General features: G+C 46.3%; 1 protein-coding gene across 1 annotated transcript in view; it reads right to left on the bottom strand.

The window, feature by feature from the left end:
- EXOC4 (exocyst complex component 4) overlaps positions 1-19,270 on the bottom strand; it is a 487,556-nt gene that overhangs the window by 37,495 nt on the left and 430,791 nt on the right. Inside the window, exons 15-16 of the mRNA XM_074168558.1 lie at positions 4,616-4,757; positions 802-980 (exon numbers count right to left, since the gene is read on the bottom strand). Of these exons, the coding sequence (XP_074024659.1) occupies positions 802-980; positions 4,616-4,757 (321 nt within the window). The remainder of the gene's footprint in view (positions 1-801; positions 981-4,615; positions 4,758-19,270) is intronic.

Below are 19,270 nucleotides of genomic sequence, written 5' to 3'. Positions count from 1 at the left end.
TCAGAAATGGTATGGAGACACCAGGGGTTTTGAGTGCCCCATGTTTCATATAATAGTTTGGTTTGGAAGGGACCTTAAAGATCATCTTATTCCAACCCCCCTGTCCTGGGCAGGGGCACCTCCCACCAGACCAGGTTGCTCAAAGCCCCATCCAAGCTGGCCTTGAACACCTCCAGGGATTCATCAGCTACAGCTTCTCTGGGCAACATGGGCCAGAGTCTCAGTACCCTCACAGGAAAGAATTTCCTCCTGAGATCTCATTTAAACCTCCCCTCTTTCAGTTTAAAACCATTCCCCCTCATCCTATGACGAGGATCCATTCCCTGATCAAGAGTTCCCCTCCATCTCTCCTGGAGCCCCTTTAAGGACTGGAAGACTGCTATAAGGTCTCCCCGGAGCCTTCTCTTCTCCAGGCTAAACAACCCCAACTCTCTCATCCTGTCTTCACAGGAGACGCGCTCCAGCCCTCTGATCATCTTCACAGCCCTCTGCTGGACCCACTCCAACAGGTTCACGTCCTTCTTGTCCTGAGGACTCTAGAGCTGGACACAGTCTTCCAGCTGGGGTCTCCCCACAGCGGAGTAGAGGGGTAGAGTCACCTCCCTTGACCTGCTGGCCACACTTCTTTTGATGCAGCCCAGGATGCAGTTGGCATGGTTTGCATGGGTCGTACTTATCAATCTGCTGTAGGTGGCAACAGTACCACAGTCTGCCTTACCCTCAAAGGGAATACTGTTGAGCTTCAAGATGAGAACAAAAAATTATTTCAGAAGAACCAAACCCTTATGGTAAATATCTGACCTTCGAAGATGTACTGGAACTTGTGCTGCTGGAGGCTGGCGCTCATGGCTTCCTCAATGGCGCTGATGTCCTTGTTGAGCCGGACAACGAGAGGGTCATAGTCCATGCTCTCCACGTTGGCGACGATGGCGTAGTTCCCTTGTTTAGCCAGTGGGATCAAGTAGTGGAAGCAATGAACTCTGCAAGACAGAAAAGTTACAACACTGATGTTAAAATATTAGTGAGTATGCAAAGTGTCATCGTGTTATTTTCCTTCCAGTGTTCAAGCTAGTAAAAAATAACAGCTATTTTAAGAAAGGGATAGTTATATCTGCATTAAATGCATCCTCCTCTTGCCATTGTCCCATCTTGAGAACTGAATACAAAGGACCCTCCATTAACAGATGTGACCTACATCATCGCAGTGAAATCCCAAGTGTCTTTTCACAAGGTTCTCCAACATCACACATGCCAGTTCGGCAGCACTTCAATACCGATGCGCAAAGAACTTCTACGTATCATAAAGATCTAATAACAGATATAACTGGCAGAAGGTGTGAGACAGGGGACATGTAACGATAACTAGCAGGCCAAGGTTGTGCCTATTCTCAAGCATTTGACACTACTGCAACATTTTTCTTTTCTGCTCAGCCACCAGGTAGGGCTGTAGGCAACATGCCCAACCATCACCTTTCCATTGAAGGAGAAATTCTGTGCATGCAAATCACCTATTAAGGTACTGCAAAACCCCTGTAATTAAGTAATTTGTCTCATAGAGGAAAGTCCTATGTCCAGCAAAGTCGATAGCAAAATTTCTACTTTTGTAATCCTTGGGTCTCACCCACATCACTCAACAGGGATGGGAGGTTGGTTGGGTTATTCTGAATTTAATGTGTCAGGGAAACACGGCCAAATCACAGCCCAGATGAAATATCCCTTGCACTTGAAGCATAACTCAGGATCACTGCAACAGCAAGTTCACACCAGACCGGCCCCACCAGCGGGGAGCTGTGTTGGAGTGGACAAAGCTGTGATGGTTATGTCCTGGCTTTTATGTCCCCCATCCTCCTGGAAAAGATCCTTGAGGTGCCCATAACAATTTAGGGCAATTCCAAGAGTAAAATCATAAAATCATAGATTGGTTTGGATTGAAAGGGACCTTAAAGATCATCCAGTTCCAACCAGCCCTGCCATGGGGAGGGACACCTCCCACCAGACCAGGTTGCTCCAAGCCCCATCGAACCTGGCCTTGAATACCTTCAGGGATGGGGCAGCCACAGCTTCTCTGGGCAACCTGGGCCAGGCTCTCACCACCTTCACAGTAAAGACTTTTGTCCTGAGATCTCATCTAAATCTCCCCTCTTCCAGTTTAAAACCCTTCCCCCTTGTCCTATGGCTCTCCTCCCTGATCAAGAGTTCCTCCCCAGCTTTCCTGGAGCCTCTTTAGGGACTCAAAGGCTGCTCTAAGGTTTCCTTGGAGCCTTCTCTTCTCCAGGCTGAACAACTCCAACTTTCTCAGCCTGTTTGCACTCTTTAGTGCCCGCTCCTGTAGAATTCTATCTAGGGCTTTTAATAGCAAAATAACAGACACTAAATAATCTAAAACTCCACGCTTATTTGTAACAAAAGAAACGGTTAACAATCTGAATGCGCCAACAGATTTCCTTGAAGGAAGCAGATATATATCCAAGGATCAGGATCTCAGTGACCACCGTCCTCAGGTCCATGCCCACAAGGTACAGGAGGAGGAGAAGCCAACACCGGGCTGGTGCCAACCTGCATCTGGCAGAGCTGTGACCGAACAGGGGGCCCTGAGGGAGGAGAAATACAAGGGGATAATTGCGTCGTCTCCAATCCCCTTTGCTGTTTGCTGGTGTTTTCTTAGACTGCACCTGCAACAGCGAGAGGCCGGATAAATTCCCAGGCTCTTTACCGGCTCTGAGTGCTGGTTTAAAGCTCAGGGTTTCTGTGGATGAATACACATTGCACCTTGGGAATGGCAGGGATCCAGTGAGCTGGCGTAGGAATCCCAGGGAAAGCTGCTGGTAACAGCCAGCAGAGGGACGGGGATTTTTCTCCGTTACTGCAGGTGGTTGCAAACGCAGAGGGATGAATATGGGGAAGCTCCCACCCTGCTGGGGATTTTCCTGGTTGTTAGCATGGCTTTTTCTCATCCCTTTCCACCCGCTGCACGGAATAATATGCTTTGGTGTATTTACAGCGTCAAACTCGATGGAGCTCCTGTTGAAAGCACTAAAGGAGGTGGGCAAGGGTCTGCTCTAAACCGACAGCACAAATTTTTCCTGAATTACATCTGCACTTATTTCTGCTTAACCCAAGCCTGATGGAAAGCCACAGAGAACCAAGGCCAGAATCCCATCCAGGATGGTTTCCATACCATGAGTCCGGGTTACCTTGGGCATCACCTCGCGTTACGTCGCACCTGGAAAGCTGCTCCATTTCCATACCTTTCCAATCTTTTCCCTGAATCCTTCAAACCCCAGCTCATCTGTGGTGCCGGCAATCAGGTGGCCAGCAGATGACGGATAGCGGATTGAAGAGCTGCTGACAATAACTAATGTGTATTTTTTTTTAAAAGCTACCTACTGACTTCACCAGAGCTCTGCCAATGTACACAAAGACACAACATGGCTTAGGATGTGTCACGGCAGAACAAACTGATGGTCCATCAAGTCTCCTTGCCCGTCTCTGACATCCGCTTCTATTTGATGCTTCAGAGAAAAGGGAAAGCAATGAAAATACACCTGGCCGGTACAATGCATAAGGGAAAAATGTCTTCCCAGCTCCAGAGTGGAGAGCTGGCAGCCTGAAGAAAGGGATTTGCTGCCTTTCATCTTTGCATGTGAAGTCAGAGACTTGATAAAATTATCCATCCCTTTAAAAAAAATCCAGCTGGTTCCCCAGTTTCTGTTCCTATTTCAAAAAGTAGTAAGAAAAGCTCCAAAGTGCAGTGGCTAATAAATATGCAGACACCTGTTAGACTATTAAAACATTGTTCAACATTCTAAGGACAAAAACCCTGAAACCTCATTTTTCCCAGTCTCTGACGCATATTCATAGAATCATGGAATGATTTGAGTTGGAAGGGACCTTAAAAATCATCGAGTTCCAAACCCCTGCCCTGGGCAGGGGCACCTCCCACCAGACCAGGTTGCTCAAAGCCCCCTCCAGCCTGGCCTTGAACCCCTCCAGGGATGGGGCAGCCACAGCTTCTCTGGGCAACCTGGGCCAGGCTCTCACCACCCTCACAGCAAAGAATTCTTCCCAATATCTCATCTATATCTCACCTCTTTCAGTTTAAAATTGTTACCCCTCGTCCTATGGCTCCACTACCTGATCAAGAGTCCCTCCCCAGCTTTCCTGGAGCCCCTTTAGGGGCTGGAAGGGGCTCTGAGGTCTCCCCAGAGCCTTCTCTTCTCCAGGCTGAACCCCCCTAACTCTCTCAGCCTGTCCTCACAGCAGATGGGCTCCAGCCCTTGGATCATCTCTGTGGCCTCCTCTGGCCCCACTCCAACAGGTCCTTCCTGTGCTGAGGACTCTAAAGCTGGACACAGTACTCCAAGTGGGATCTTACGAGAGTGGAGCAGAGGCGGAGAATAAGACACAGACCTCCCTAGGAAACTCCACTTTCAGTATCTTGCCTCTGTCCCACATTTGGTGATCCATTGTGATGGGATCTGGCATTTCTGGACTGACCTTCGATGCTACAGCAGGCAAGTACATCTGTCTCAGGTTCCATAACATGTACTCTGGACGCAATCTTAACCTACAGCCTCCCAACCTCACCCACAATCCACGAATTCAGCGCTTTTACCTGACTTCCAAATGCAGAACCAGCAGGCAGCGGTCAGCCATCTCTTGGAAGGACCTGGCCAGCTCGCTCAGGGTTTGCAGGATCTGTTCGGATGCGGGAAGGTGTTCCAGACTGGCATGGCTGTCCTGGCCAGGAGACATGGCTAGAAAGAGAAGACAGGATAAATTTGTGACATCCTTCATCAATACCACTCAGCTTTAGCAGCCACAGCATCTTGTCTGCTTCCATCCTGAATACGCGCGTTCTGTGCCACCTTTTGCTGAGCAATAACCTCTATAATTTGGGAGTGTGCGAAGCAACAAACTGCTTCTGCAATTGATTAAACTCCAAAGTGACTCTGAGGGGTTTAATCAACCACCAGAATACATTTGCTTGGGAAGATATTGCTCTGTGATGAGTATTTCTGCAGCTGCAAAATCCAGGAACGTTTATCTTGCTCTGCTTGGAGCAAGAAAAGAGCTGCTCAGGAGTCAAAGTGTGGCACTGACAGGAAAGATGGTCCTTTTCGGTCACCATAGACTTCCCCACATAATCTCAAGGGAGTCTTTGCCTGCCCCCATCCCTTCAGAAGCATTTGGGAGGCTTTCTTCGTTCTTGTTAATAAAACACAGCCCTTAGGCAGTAAAGCAATTAAAAAGCAGGCAATGGGTATGAGTTGGTCGTGGACCAACTGTTTCCCTCCCACTGAGACCTCTTTGAAAAGCCACCTTGAGTTTATCCCGACCACAAGAGCATCATCTCTTGGAGAAGTGCCAACGCAGCTTCATCCCTTGTGTTTTATCACAGTGCCTGAACCCTGAACCTTCTCCCCTGCAACACAAATCGCTGCCACTCGAGCTACAGAAGTAGCTTCACTAACAAGAGTAACACGCCGTTATCATATATTTCCCCCTAATTAGAGGAAGCGTATCCCAAATATCTGAGTTCAAGCCCTTGTTCAAGCAGCACTTTAGAAACGACTTCCTGCGTAGGGTGATTAGCAATGTTTGAAATCAGGCAGCCCCCACTCAGCCCCCTTCCACTTGAATTAAATAATGGGGATTGCAAGGGATCTCCTGGATCATCACGTCCACTCCCCACAAGCCCTGTGTCCCATAACCTTGAGTAGAAACTTGTGTGCCGTATTGAAGATGTTCAGATTTCTACCCTCGCTGGCTCCTTCAAAGCCTCACTTCTCTAACAGTGAAGTTCAAGTTTGGGAACTCATTTCCAGCCTAAGTTTATTCATTGATGTTGCATATTTGGTTCTTCATATACCAGCATTATTCTCTGCCTGATGGAGTTCTCCACCCCTGGCATCCCTCTTCATAGAATTGTGGAATCATTTAGGTTGGAAAAGACCCTTAAGATCATAGAATCATAGAATAGTTAGAGTTGGAAGGGACCTTAAAGATCATCGAGTTCCAACCCCCCTGCCATGGGCAGGGACACCTCCCACTAGACCAGGTTGCTCAAAGCCCCATCCAGCCTGGCCTTGAACACTTCCAGGGATGGGGCAGCCACAGCTTCTCTGGGCAACCTGTTCCAGTGCCTCACCACCCTCACAGTAAAGTGATCATCAAGTCCAACTGTTAACCCAGCACTGCCAAGGCCACCACTATACCATGTCCCTCAGCACCACATCTACAGGTCTTACCTGTACCTCCAGGGATGGTGACTCTACCACTTCCCTGGGCAGCCTCTTCCAATGCTTGACAGAAGCAACTCTCTGCACCCCTTCTACTTTCAATTAATTTGTCTTAAACGCAGGTAACCAGAGCTGAATGCCATGTTCCAGCTGCAACTGGTGACACAACAGGACTAGAACTTTCCCATTTGCAATGGAAATATTCTTTTGCTCTGCCATATCTACTTTTCTTCATGGCTGCTTCATGTGTTCAGCTCGTAGTTGTTCTGTGATCAGCCTGAATAACGGAGGTACGCTATCTGCTGGCTTTAGGAACTATCTCCTCCTCTCTTTTCTTGCACTAACATTGGTTACAGGATAAAACACGTAGCCAGACACCAACGCAACTCCGCACAGAAAGGATTTGTACATCACCAAGGAACTGCTGACAATAAACTTTCATTTTGATGGAGACTGATTAAGTAAATGTCACTTGCTGCTGTTTGTACAGCCAAAGACCTGCTTTGAAAGAGGAACCTACGCAGAGCTTTGCATTAGGTCCTAAAATTAAACACACCTTCAGCTCTAGTCTGAAAAGTATAAAAACCCAAACAATGAGGAGATAAAAAGCCCCGATATATTTTCATAGATTCATAGATTGGTCCAGGCCGGAAGGGACCTCCAAAGGTCATCTAGTCCGACCTCCCCGCAGTCAGCAGGGACACCCCCAACTAGACCAGGTTGCCCAGGGCCTCGTCGAGCTTCACCTTGAATATCTCAAGGGAAGGGGCCTCGACCACCTCCCTGGGCAACCTGTTCCAGTGTTCCACCACCCTCATGGTAAAGAACTTTTTCCTAATATCCAATCTAAATCTCCCCTTCTCCAACTTAAAACCATTGCCCCTCGTCCTGTCACTGCAGGCCTTTGTAAACAGACCCTCCTCAGCCTTCCTGTAGGCCCCCCTCAGGTACTGGAAGGCCGCTATGAGGTCTCCCCGGAGCCTCCTTTTCTCCAAGCTGAACAACCCCAGCTCCCTCAGTCTGTCCTCATAGGAGAGGTGCTCCAGCCCCCTGATCATTTTGGTGGCCCTCCTCTGGACCCGCTCCATCAGGTCCATGTCCTTTCTATATTGAGGGCTCCAGACCTGCACACAGTACTCCAGGTGAGGTCTCACCAGAGCAGAATAAAGTGGCAGAATTTTGTATGAAACAAATGGAAACAGAGGTAAACACACAAGACAGAACTGTAATTAAACTGTTATTAAAGGAGTGTGACAGAGCAAAAGGAAAAGCAGAAGTGCCTAATTGTGCATCTAAATGTACAGTGAATTACAACAGAGAAAAGCCTGCATGGGTGAAGCCACGTAAAACACGGCTCTCGAAAGTAGCCTCCTTCAGCAAATCCTGCAATCAGAGCAATATTTATGAAGTTTTTTGTTTGTTTGTTTGTTTTTTTAATCAAGGAACATGGTAGAGAAATTCATAGCCTGGCAAATACTGCTGAAAATAATTAACGGGCCTGGAGTGTAAAAGAGAAATAAAGAGGGAAATGAGAGCGACGATCCACCCAGGGTGGATGGGAATAACAAGGATGCCCCCTCCCAACACCCCTCCAAGCCCCTCTCTGCTCACTGAGGTCTCTCCCGCAGAGAAAATGAAATTATCAGCGAGGGGGTGATGGGCTTATTTACACAGCCTCTTCATTTCCAGATAATGGTGTTCAGAGATGACTCTGGGAAGGGCTTTGGAAGAGCTGTTTGTCCAGCTGCCACCCATCTTTCAGCTACGAGACCTCCAAGTGACATTTGTTTCCCTGGAGGGTGGCAGGACTTTTGGATCCTGCAGGATCAGGTCTAGGGGTGCTCATTTGGCCACAGTAGAAAGCAGAAAACCTCACCTTTATTATTGGGGAAAAAACCCGTCTATTTTTAGTACAAAATCCTACATTTTGAGAAGTTTCTATCAGTCTCTTTCCTGGAGATGGACTCACTGCAGGAATCAACTCTCTTAAGCAGTGCTGGGGCTGCAGCTTCGGGTTCGATCGTGCCAGCTCGCTCCAGCGGTGGAGATGGATGGACCCATCATCCGAAACGCAAGAGTCAGCTAATTTCTGCAGGGGAGAGATACACGCACAATTTTTCTACTCTCCAGAATTCATTTACAGCAATTTAAGTGAAGCTGTAATTATATTTGTCAGCGGAGATAAGAGGAGGAGAGAGACGGGGACAATCTGCTCCTTATTTAAAGCAAGAGCACTGAAGTCCTTCTGGGTGTTCAGAGCCCCCACGGTGGGGAGGAGGGTCTGGTGCTGACTGGGGGGCTGCATACCAATTTCTCCCATGCACGACGAGGACGCTGAAGTGTACTTTTGCTTTCTGAGATCAAAGGAAGCCTTTCAGAGCCCATCAGTTTTCCTTTCTCCTTCTTTGGAAACCCAGAAAGGACCATTTCACAGCCAACGAGAAAATCCCATTTCTTTAAGTCTCACTCAAGACACTTTTACTCCATCAACCTTGGCCACGTGAACCCCCAGAAGGAGCTGTAGCAGCAAAAAATAACCAGAGCCTAAATTATTAAGGGGCCTTGAAAAAAAAAAAGTAATTTGGACCAGGCTTTGGAGTGGGCCAGTGCTTTGAGCAAAGGGTGACCCAGCATGGCATGGACATTCAACTCACCAAAGCACACTTTGAGCTCTCTGCTGAAAGAGGGAGGAGATATCTCCAACAGAAATGCTGGAAAAGCAAAACAGCAGGTCAGCAACTGTCTACTTTTTCTTCCCCTTCTCCACCTTCACAACCCATTTACACCAGCTTGAACATGAGCCCTCCTGGCCAACACAATACCCAATGGTTGGGTAAGCAGTGGCCAACGCCTTGTTCCGTTGGCCCTTATCATCTTGCAGCCTAACCAGATGAATTTCCTTTGTCTTAAGTCACCTTCCCATGCTGCTGGGTAACAGTTATGGTTTTGTTTGGGATTTCTTCTAGCTTGCTGCAAGCACAGCCAAGATATCTCACTCCAAGGAGAAGGAACGTTTCATTCCAGCAAACCTGAGAAAAAAATAAACTTAACACACTCGTTGTCACCAATGATTTCAATCATTTTGCAATTCAACGCGACGCTGGTGCCTCTTGACAGATTGTGCCTTGTAAATCGATGGATGTAAATTACCAGACCTCTGGAATATTAAGCAAAACCTGCCGCGTTGCCTATAAACAAACCTCTGTAACCAATCAAGGTCTACAATAGCGCATCCTGCCCGCTCCCTGCTTGAGCAGAGTGACTGCTAACATTTAAATGGCTTAATAGCGCACGGAGAAAAATCAATCTAAGGTTACAGGCTCTGCTTCGGCTCCGGTGCAACCTGAACCTGAGAAATAAACCTCCAGCATGCTCAGGTTTTACCTAGCGCGACACACATTTGCTTTACAAGGGAAAGGGGAAAGGCTCACAGAGAAATTTTACAACGCTGCTGGGGAAAAAAAAAAAAAAAAGCCTCTTATTTGGGAAAGAGATGCAGCATGAAACGCTTGCTGTGCCCCACAGGTAACGTTACGGATCAGTTCACAGCTTTTTAAATTTTAATTTCTTACCCCTTTCCTCTCCAGAAGAGGAAACTCCAAAATAATTGCAAATACACGCAGAGAAAAGGAAATTTGCTATAGGCTATACGTTGGAACACGCTTTTGGAGACTCCGGGTTCAGTCTTCTCTCTGCTGGAGACTCTTCTGGGGACCCCACGCACCACCACCTCTTTCCATGCTTTAGTTCACAGCGTGTGAAACCTGGGTAACGTGTTTTTATCCATCACTGCCACTCAAGCTGACTCAAAGCTCTCCACGTCTCCTGTTCCTACAGCTTTTAGCATCACAAGGTGACGATGACACTGGGAGACAAAATCGCCACCCTGACACCAACAAGAAAGAAGAATATCTAGGTATTTAAAGGAAAAAGCGTTGGGTGAAGTTGGGAGGAACTGGATATGTGACTACGTGGGGTTTTTTTAAGGGAGATAAGAGTACAGCAGTACAGTGTGCACATCAGATGCAACACTAAGGACCTGTTTTGGCGAAGTCTCTGAAGGAAGACATATGCCAGGAGACCTCTGTCTTCTGAAGCCAACCAGCAGGAGTCTTTTAAATATGTCACCATTCAAAAATCACCTCTGTTTCTGTTAAGCCATGGTCTGTCAATCTGGGCCAGAGCCAGGTAAAGGAAAGCCGCCACCGTGGTGATGCTGGTGAGCAAGGGCTTTGCGGGGCGAAAGCAACGTCACTGAGATGCCCACAGCCCCGCCGAAAAGTGACACAAGTGGCCATGGGGCATCGCCTCTACGTAGTTGTATGGAGATGGCTGCCTTCGGCTACAGGAGTTGGGAGATACGTTATGATTTGCTGGAGATTAAAAAAAACCCTAAATAAACAAAGAGGACCAGACAAAGCAAATAAACTCCAGTGATTTTCTCTCTGTGGGAATAAATACCAGGACCCCTCTCTCAAGCCTCTTTTCTTTTAGTGGTTACACATTTTTCCTCCCCCTTTGATCTCTTCTCGCCCTCGAGATGCCATCTCAATCTAATTTAGAGTGCAAGCTCTCTGAGGAGCAGGGGCCTTCTCCTTTCATCCTCTTGCAAAGCGCTCTGCACACCTGTGGTGCTCCAGAAATAATGAACAACAACAACTATATGCAACCCATATGCCCACTTGGACCAAGTTCTGGCTGCAGGAGTATAATTTGAAGCTCTAAGGCATAGATCACTCGCTGCCTACCTCTAAATTGGTCTGTTCGGGGATCTCTGAGCTGCAGCTTTATAGAAAAGGACTGGAACGAGCCATAAAATCTGGAACTGGATTTTGATTCTACCAAAGTTCACAAGACTCATTTCAGAGCTACAGGAAATCAGGAAACATAGCTGGATTTTGGGTTTGACATCCTCCCACTTCCTTTTCAGAAGTGTGAACCTTCAGGCCTCTTAGATATGGTTGAATACTTAAAATATTTATGCAGATATTGTTGCATCACTCCTTTTTACCTAAACTGTTGTCTTTACAGACTTTAAATATTGAGAAAAAAACCTCAGTAAGAGCAATGACATCTCCCAAGATTTCCAAGATCACAGAATCATAGAATAGTTTGGGTTGGAAGAGACCTTTAAAGCTCAAATAGTTCAACCTCCAATGTATCTAGCACCTAACACTTTGATTTTTGATGTCAGCTGTCTCCTTCACATGGGCTCCAAACCGAAAGGCAGCTCCATCGCTCATGCAGCTGGCAAGAACTGCACATCAGTGCTCTGACCTTCACTTCCACAACGATGGGTAAGGTTAACTCTTGACTCCAAGATGAGCTTGTCTCTACGGATGCCTGTCTCTACAGATGCTTGTCTCTGCAGACAAGCGTGGGTGGCGATGAGCAGAGGTGACGACAGTCAGCGCCTACCTCAGCCAAGCGCCGAGTCTCCCACGCAACGGCCTCAACCCTCCTCCTTGACCCTGGCCCCTGCAAAGCTCTGGGATATGGACAACATTGACCACGCTCGTACGGGCTGAGCGCACAGCTGACAATATTGATCGATAGCAAAACACAGGAGAGAACAGGGATTCTTGTTAAAACAAAACAAATACCAAGAAAGGACATGCTTTAAGAGGTCGGGACCTTTCAAACAAAAGATGGGAGGATGGAATTATCAAAATACTCAGCACTGGTCCGGCTCACCTTTTACTGGGATCAACCACTCACCAGTGCTGAAGGGGCAAAGTTATGCTAACACTTAAAGGACAGGCAGAAGTAAAGAGAAAGCAAGCTCAATTAATATTATTCATAGAAAATTCCTACTAGTTAATCTCATTCTCGAGTAGAGGCAACCAGGATCATACAGGAAGATCCTTGAGGAATGGGTTTTCCCTTGCAAACCTCCTTGAGGTTCTGACGAGGATGGAGAAGGAAGGAGAACTTCCCATGAAAAGCAAGACAAAACTGAAGGCTGGCACCGAGAGCTTCCTTCTATGTCTCTCTGTTAAAATTCCAGTGGGGGAGAGGGGACAAGGCAGCCGTGCTGGAAAAAACCATCGCGACCTCATTTGCGATGAGTGGTGATAAGCGGGCCGGGCTGCAGTCCCCATCAGTTCAGTAAACACTAATGATGAGGAAAGCACAGACTGTCACTGGTGATAAAGAACGGGCTAAACACTCTATTAGTTTTTCATTTTGTGAATTAATGTTTTTTATGGCGTGTGTACACTCGCTAGTTAATGAATTGTCTCGTTAGAGCTGCCTGCGGAGCTCCTCGTCTGCCTCTGCTGGCAGGCATAAATTTCGCAAGGAAATTAGCACTTTTAAAAAGGCAATAACTCCTCTAAAAGTGGTTTGTTTTCCATTACTTTCTGCAAATATGCAGCCTCGGGAAAGGGATTATCGGGGCGAGGGGAGGGAGGGGGCAGGGGAGCAAAAAGGAGTCTCCGAGCTAGAGGGGCAGGGGAAATAGTGTGGTGGGAGGTTCTAGCTCCAACGTGCAACGAGCCACTGGAAGGTTTGGTTGCTCAACAGTTTTCTTTAAGCGCTTCATACTGAAGTCTGGAAAAGGCTTGAAAAAAAACCCCAAACCTCTTGGTTTATTTACAAAAACTCTGAAGAGCAGGGTTTTTTTCACTGAAGGAAGCAAAATTGTGCAGGTGTAGCTAAGAGCAGGAGAGCTATCACAGTTGAAGATTTTGGATACAGAAGGATCTCTTCGAAAAGTCCAGTGTTTCCTGTTCCAGTGCTCCTCAACTACAAAACTCCTGCGTGTTAAATTTTTCTTTTTTTCTGCAATTTATAACATAACTTTCCCCTTCCCTACCCCTCTGAGAAATACTATTTCTTGAGCTGAATTCTATTAGCTCAGAAGCGACTTGATTTAGGAAGCTTACTGAAACCCATTTATCTGCTATTGAATTATGGAAAGTATTTTTTGCCTGTTCGGTGTTTCCCACCCTTCTCTGTGGGAAGCACCAGCCATGCGCTTCCCCTAATTTTCATTAAAGACAGGGCAAAATCACAGCTCCGGTGAAGTAAGTCAATGGAGACGCTTCCTTCAATCTACACAGAGCCAAAAATTCACCCCCCGACTAATTTCTTTACCCATTTGTCACTGGTTTCAGTAGGCGGAGACCTTTTAAAAATTGTCAACATCGGTGATTGAGTGAGCAAAAATGAGCAAAAATGAGTGGAAGGAAAAGAGAAAGCCTCAAGGCCAGATGCTGCACACAAGGCAGCGTGTCCTTAGAAAAGATGGAGATGATTTCAGGTCAACTGTTAATAAAGAATGCTTCACAGCATTTGGAATAAACACAAGGTACGTATCACCAAATTAATGACATTTCTATGGTATCTGACTCCGAGAATGCCGGCTCCGCCGTTAACTCACTGGCGAGCATCGGGCAGGAACGCTGAGCATCTGTGAGAACTACAGAAAAATTCACATTGTGTGAATCGAGGCAGAGGGGAACAGACATTTATGCACCGACTTCATGGCAGATTGTCCACACCGCAGTCAGGATGTGTCCCACGTGAACTGAAATGATTAATTTTTTGGCAGTTCAACGAATAAGGAAGATGGGTGCTGGTCACGCACTTGGGTTAATATAAAAAAAACCCCAACCCTATAAAAAGCTGCCAACATGCACCTAAGGTTTCCTCAGAACCAGAAAAGAAAAAAAAAACAGTGATTGGTATGAGGACACCTATAAAGCATCATTGAACTAAAAGCTGGGGGATCAAGACATTTGGTGAAGAGACTGGTCAACTGGGCCAGGAAAGGGGGTGATGCTTCAAACCATCTGACATTCCACATAACTTCTCTTGCAAACACAAGCATAAATTTAACTTTTTATTTTATTTCCTCAGAGTCCTCCATGATGTCCTACAAGGACAGGCTGACAGAAGAGGGGCGGTTCAGCCTGGAGAAGAGAAGGCTCCAGGGAGACCTTAGAGCCCCTTCCAGTCCCTAAAGGGGCTCCAGGAAAGCTGGGAAGGGACTCTTGATCAGGGAGGGAAGTAATAGGATGAGGAGGAAGGGTTTTAAACTGAAAGAGGGGAGATTCAGACTAGATAAAAGGAAGAAATCCTTTGCTGTGAGGGTGGTGAGACACTGGCCCAGGTTGCCCAGAGCAGCTGTGGCTGCCCCATCACTGAACACTTTCCAGGCCAGGTTGGACGGGGCTCTGAGCAACCTGATCTAGTTGAAGACGTCCCTGCTCACAGCAGGAGGGTTGGACTAGATGGCCCTTAAAGGTTCCTTCCAACCTAAACCATTCCATGATTCTATGATTGGGCTGCACCTTGCCAATAAATGCCCCAACAACATCATTGCAAAATTCCTCTGGGTAGAAGATGTACTGAGAGGGATGTATTTTTAAAAGGACCTCAGACCTCCCAGTTTATTGTACTCACTGTAAGAGCAAGAAGCCGAAGTGCTGAAGTCAGTCTGTCCTCAAGCCCAAGAGATAAATTCCTCTTCTTTGCAAGAAGTAAGGACAAGGTGAAGAAAGTGTAATGAAAATAAATCCAGTTAAGTAGATACCTTAAAGATACTTTTTTGAGTGTTGACAATTACAGATAGAAGCTTTTTGGGGGCTGTTTGTTTTTAATAGATTGGTTTGCAAAACAAGAGGATAAAGCAGCAGGGAGGTCTGTGCTGGAAGACAAACGAGAATGAATGAGCCTTGTCCAGGAAGATCTAGAAGAAGGTGTGAATCTGAATATCCATGGGAACTACAAAGGGTTTTCAAACATAGGCTGAAGAATGGGAAACACGCAGAATGCACTCAAAGGAAAGGAGACAAGCAAAAAGATGACCTGAACGTCAGCAGGAACATCAGTTACCTTTTGCATCAGACTCATAGTCTGTCTTCTCCCCAATTCCTCCTTATTTAAGAGTCATTTCTCCCAGTTCCCATAGGAATATAAATGCTGGTTAGATCAGAACAATCCCATAGCCCATATACCATGGCAAAGTGACTCACTGATGACATCAATGGTTGACCACACTTTTGAGTCTGGTCACCTAGTTTTGGAAATGATTTTGCCCCTTCTGTGCTATAGTAAGCTGTCACCTCTAACAAGCCAAGGAGAAGCAGATGGACTTACTGCTATTAATCGTTGACATCACCGAGTCATTTTCTTCAGAAGAGATAAACAGATCCTAATGCATTGAACCAACTGGAGTGGACAGCAGGGTCTTTGGAGTTATTTCCACAAAAACCTTGATTTGCTGGTATTACTCATGAGGGATCCTCATTGTAAAACGGTTTGAAAGCACTGCTAATTAGGTCACTTATTTACATGACAATCCCCTGCGTTTAAGGCTGGTGGGTGGGAGGAAAGAAAGATGGAACGAGTAATTAGTGTAATCATGACGGTAATCTAAGTGCTGACCCCATGGCACCAGATCAATACTGGGACTGCATCACGGTGGTGTGCCCATTGTGTGAGATAAAGAATGACAAATGCTGAGCATCCAGGTCAGAAAAACGTCTCATTTTCTAACCATTAAATATTTGATGTAAAGCATTGAGGCTGGGGAAAGCAGCAACCACTAATCTGTAAGAACAGCTTCACTGCAGACATTCAACGGGAATAAAAGTCCCTAGGAGATGACTTTGACAAGAAAACAAGAGGTTTTAGTTGGCTGGTGACTGTGTGGTTTCATTCCCTAGGATCTACCAAAGCAGACCCATATTTGAGCTATGAAATCTTATCACAAAAGTTATAAAACAAACCAGGAGAATCTCTTAATGCTCAGGCTCTACCAAAACTCTTGGTGTTACTGATAAAAGGCTCACAAATGCTCTAAGTCAGGATACTGGTGGATACTTAGCATTTCCCCTCCAAATGTCTTCTGAAAGTCGCCTCTGCACTCTGATACATGTTCCAACACTAGGTTTTTGCCATCCAGTATGGAGTAACTCCAGGTGACACGATGCATCTGCTGAACCATGGGCCTATATATTAGCTAGGAGTCTCCAATCTGTTCGTAGCAGCTTTATGGAAGTACACCTGTAGCTTCTGTTAAGTTGATGGTTGGACTCAATCATCTGAAAGGTCCCTTCCAACCTAGACAATAATAAGATTCTATGATTCTGTGATCACAGATGGTTTGGTTTAGATTTGACAGATCCACATTTTACTGTGGCTGAGGATGGCAAAGCTCTCCTGTCATAAAATCATAGAATTGTTATGGTTGGAAGAGACCTTTAAGATCATCAAGTCGAACCATCAACCCAACACTGACAAAACCACCACTAAACCATGTCCCTGAGCACCACATCTGCTTGGCTTTTAAATACCTCCAGGGATGGTGACTCCACCACTGCCCTGGGCAGCTTGTTCCAAGGTTTGACAACCCTTTTGGTGAAGAAATCTTTCCTAATCCCCATCCCAAACCTCCCCTGGTGCAACTTGAGGCTGTTTCCTCTTGTCCTATCGCCTGTTCCTTGGGAGAAGAGACCTACCTCTCCTGGCTACAGCCTACTTTCAGGTTGTTGTAGAGAGCAAACAAAAAAGCCAGTGTGGAGCCAAATACAAAAAGCCAGCGGGGACGTTACTGTCACAGGCTTTATCTAGGAATTCAACAAATTTTCCTGTAGCACTCTTAATTCCCACTGCCACATTGCGCCGAAATCCTGTGGCTTCCAAATTAGAGGCCTCAAATCTCATGTGGGGTTGCAAACCAGTCAGATGTAATTGCAGAAATGAAGTAAAATCACAATGAGGACACCAAGAGCAAAGCTTAGGAGTCATTGGCTTCACCTATTTATGTTGCAAAATATGACCATGAGCCAGCAGTGTGCCCTTGTGGCCAAGAAGGCCAATGGCATCCTGGGGTGCATCAGGAAGAGTGTGACCAGCAAGTCAAAGGAGGTCATTCTCCCCCTCTGCTCTGCCCTGGGGAGGCCTCATCTGTCCAGTTCTGGGTTCCCCAGTTCAAGAAGGACAGGGAACTGCTGGAGAGGGTACAGCAGAGGACCACAAAGATAATGAGGGGCCTGCAGCATCTCTCTTAAGAGGAAAGGCTGAGGGACTTGGCTCTTTTTAGTCTGGAGAAGAGAAGACTGAGGGGGGGGGATCTGATCAACACCTATAAATACTTCAAGGGTGGGTGTCAGGAGGATGGGGCCAGTCTTTTTTCAGTGGTGCCCAGTGACAGGACAAAAAGAGCAATGCAACGAAAAGAGGATGGTTCTTCCCTGGAAGCTGGGTCTGGTTAGGAACACCAGACAGTTTGATCTGTTAGTGTATTTTTAAGGTGTTATAATACGAGGAGATTTGTTTAGGGGCATTGCAGAGTGCACAAGGACAGAGTTTGGCCCTTCTGAAGTATCTAAAAGGGCGTTCAGCCTCTAACTTCTTTATCCAAGGTGTTTCCAAAGCAGGTAGTTTTCTCCTGTTCAGGGGTGCTTTCACCCCAAAATCCAAGGGCAACGTGTGGAAGATGCTTTCACCGCTTTTGCTGATGGGCAGCACTTCACCCTCCAGACTTGCAGCGGTTGGGGTGAGCTACGACTTCATTCAAAAGCAGGTGGGGGAGGAAATAAAAGGTTTGTACTACAGCTTTTTACCAAATACTGCAGCTATCTGTCACTGGCTGGCTCTTATTATTGATAACAACGAGCATTTGCATCGCATTTTCCAGCCACGGATCTCAAAATACTTTGGAAAGGTTAGTGAAGGCCATTACAGGATCAAGACCATCGTGGACCACTTGGCTCCCGGAGGGTCAGCCTCCCCTTTTCCCTGGCTCCTCGTGCTGACACAGGCTTTGATGGCTCATCGAAAGCATCCTGCAACACTCGAGAAAGTGATGCCTTTTAAAACTGATGGCGGAGCCCCTTTATACCACTCTGCCAGAGCAAAGGAGTGATAATTTAGAGTCACTTTAAGGCCCCTTTTCTGCTGGCAGAGTGGTGTAAAAAGGGGGCTCGGTACAAATGAAAATCAGGCCCGATGCGGTGGTAAAATTGATGCCTTTCATTTCGCAGTCAGGCCACACAGCGGTGGTGAACTCAGACGGGGCTTTGTGCTTAACCCCGCTGTTTCTAATGAACTGAATTCAGCTCTTAAATGGGGCTATATTTCTCTATATTTCTCTCAAGTTGGAGCTGCTTTTTTTTTTTTTTTTTTTGCTGTCACCGAACTCGTAACACATCTTGCTGTATTGATTGCTCACAGGGAACTTTTTTTTTTTTTTTTTGTAGAGATCTATTAATAGAGAACCTTATTTAAAAGCCAGATTAAAGACGATCCACACGTGCCCGACCTCATGCAGGAGAAGGATTTTGTGAATGCTGTTGCTTTGTTATTGCAAGAAGAGTAAATTTCTTTCTAAAACAGAAAAAGCTGTGATTTTTTTTCCAAATGCAAACCATCTGCCATTAACTTAAAAAGATAAATCTGGAGTGCTTGTATTATTTGATGAATATCTGTTGCTTCAATATAACTTAGTCTAAATGACAGCTTTCCATTGTAGCTTCCTAAGCCGTCTCATTTTCCAGTACTTTTTTTTTCTTCTGTTCCACTAACTGAACAGTTGGTGCTCCTCTGCAAACGCTCAGAACGTGATCAGATCCCCTTCTCAGGTGCTCTGAACCTTCATAATACGATCATCCGTAATGTCTTTTTCCATCTCATCGCTGTGCACTCATGGTCTGAATGGAGACGAGGTGTCCCGGGGTGATCTCCTTCCACCTCTGCCTTGAAGACAGTTTGATCAGGATCGTGTTAACTCAGTTTCTCTCTACGGAGCATTTTACAGGCAAGCACAAGTTCACCCCGTCCATGCCCTGAGCTGACCACAAGTGACATGAATGTGGGTAGTTCCTGCTATGAGCTCAAGATGTCAAGCCCTGCACCTGGCGAGAGTGTATTAAATTGACCTGGGAATGGCTGGTTCGAAATGCTGTTGGATGTCTTCATTGAGGTCTAGTTGGTTCAGAGGAGAACCAGAAGAAGCCAAAAGGAAAAGGTCATCTGGGGCATCTTATCTGCATTGCCGTGGCACATATCCACACAGC

This window comes from Numenius arquata, chromosome 2 (assembly GCF_964106895.1).
Source record: "Numenius arquata chromosome 2, bNumArq3.hap1.1, whole genome shotgun sequence".
NCBI classification, from domain to species: Eukaryota; Metazoa; Chordata; class Aves; order Charadriiformes; family Scolopacidae; genus Numenius; species Numenius arquata.
This window is presented reverse-complemented; position numbering and strand designations above follow the sequence as displayed.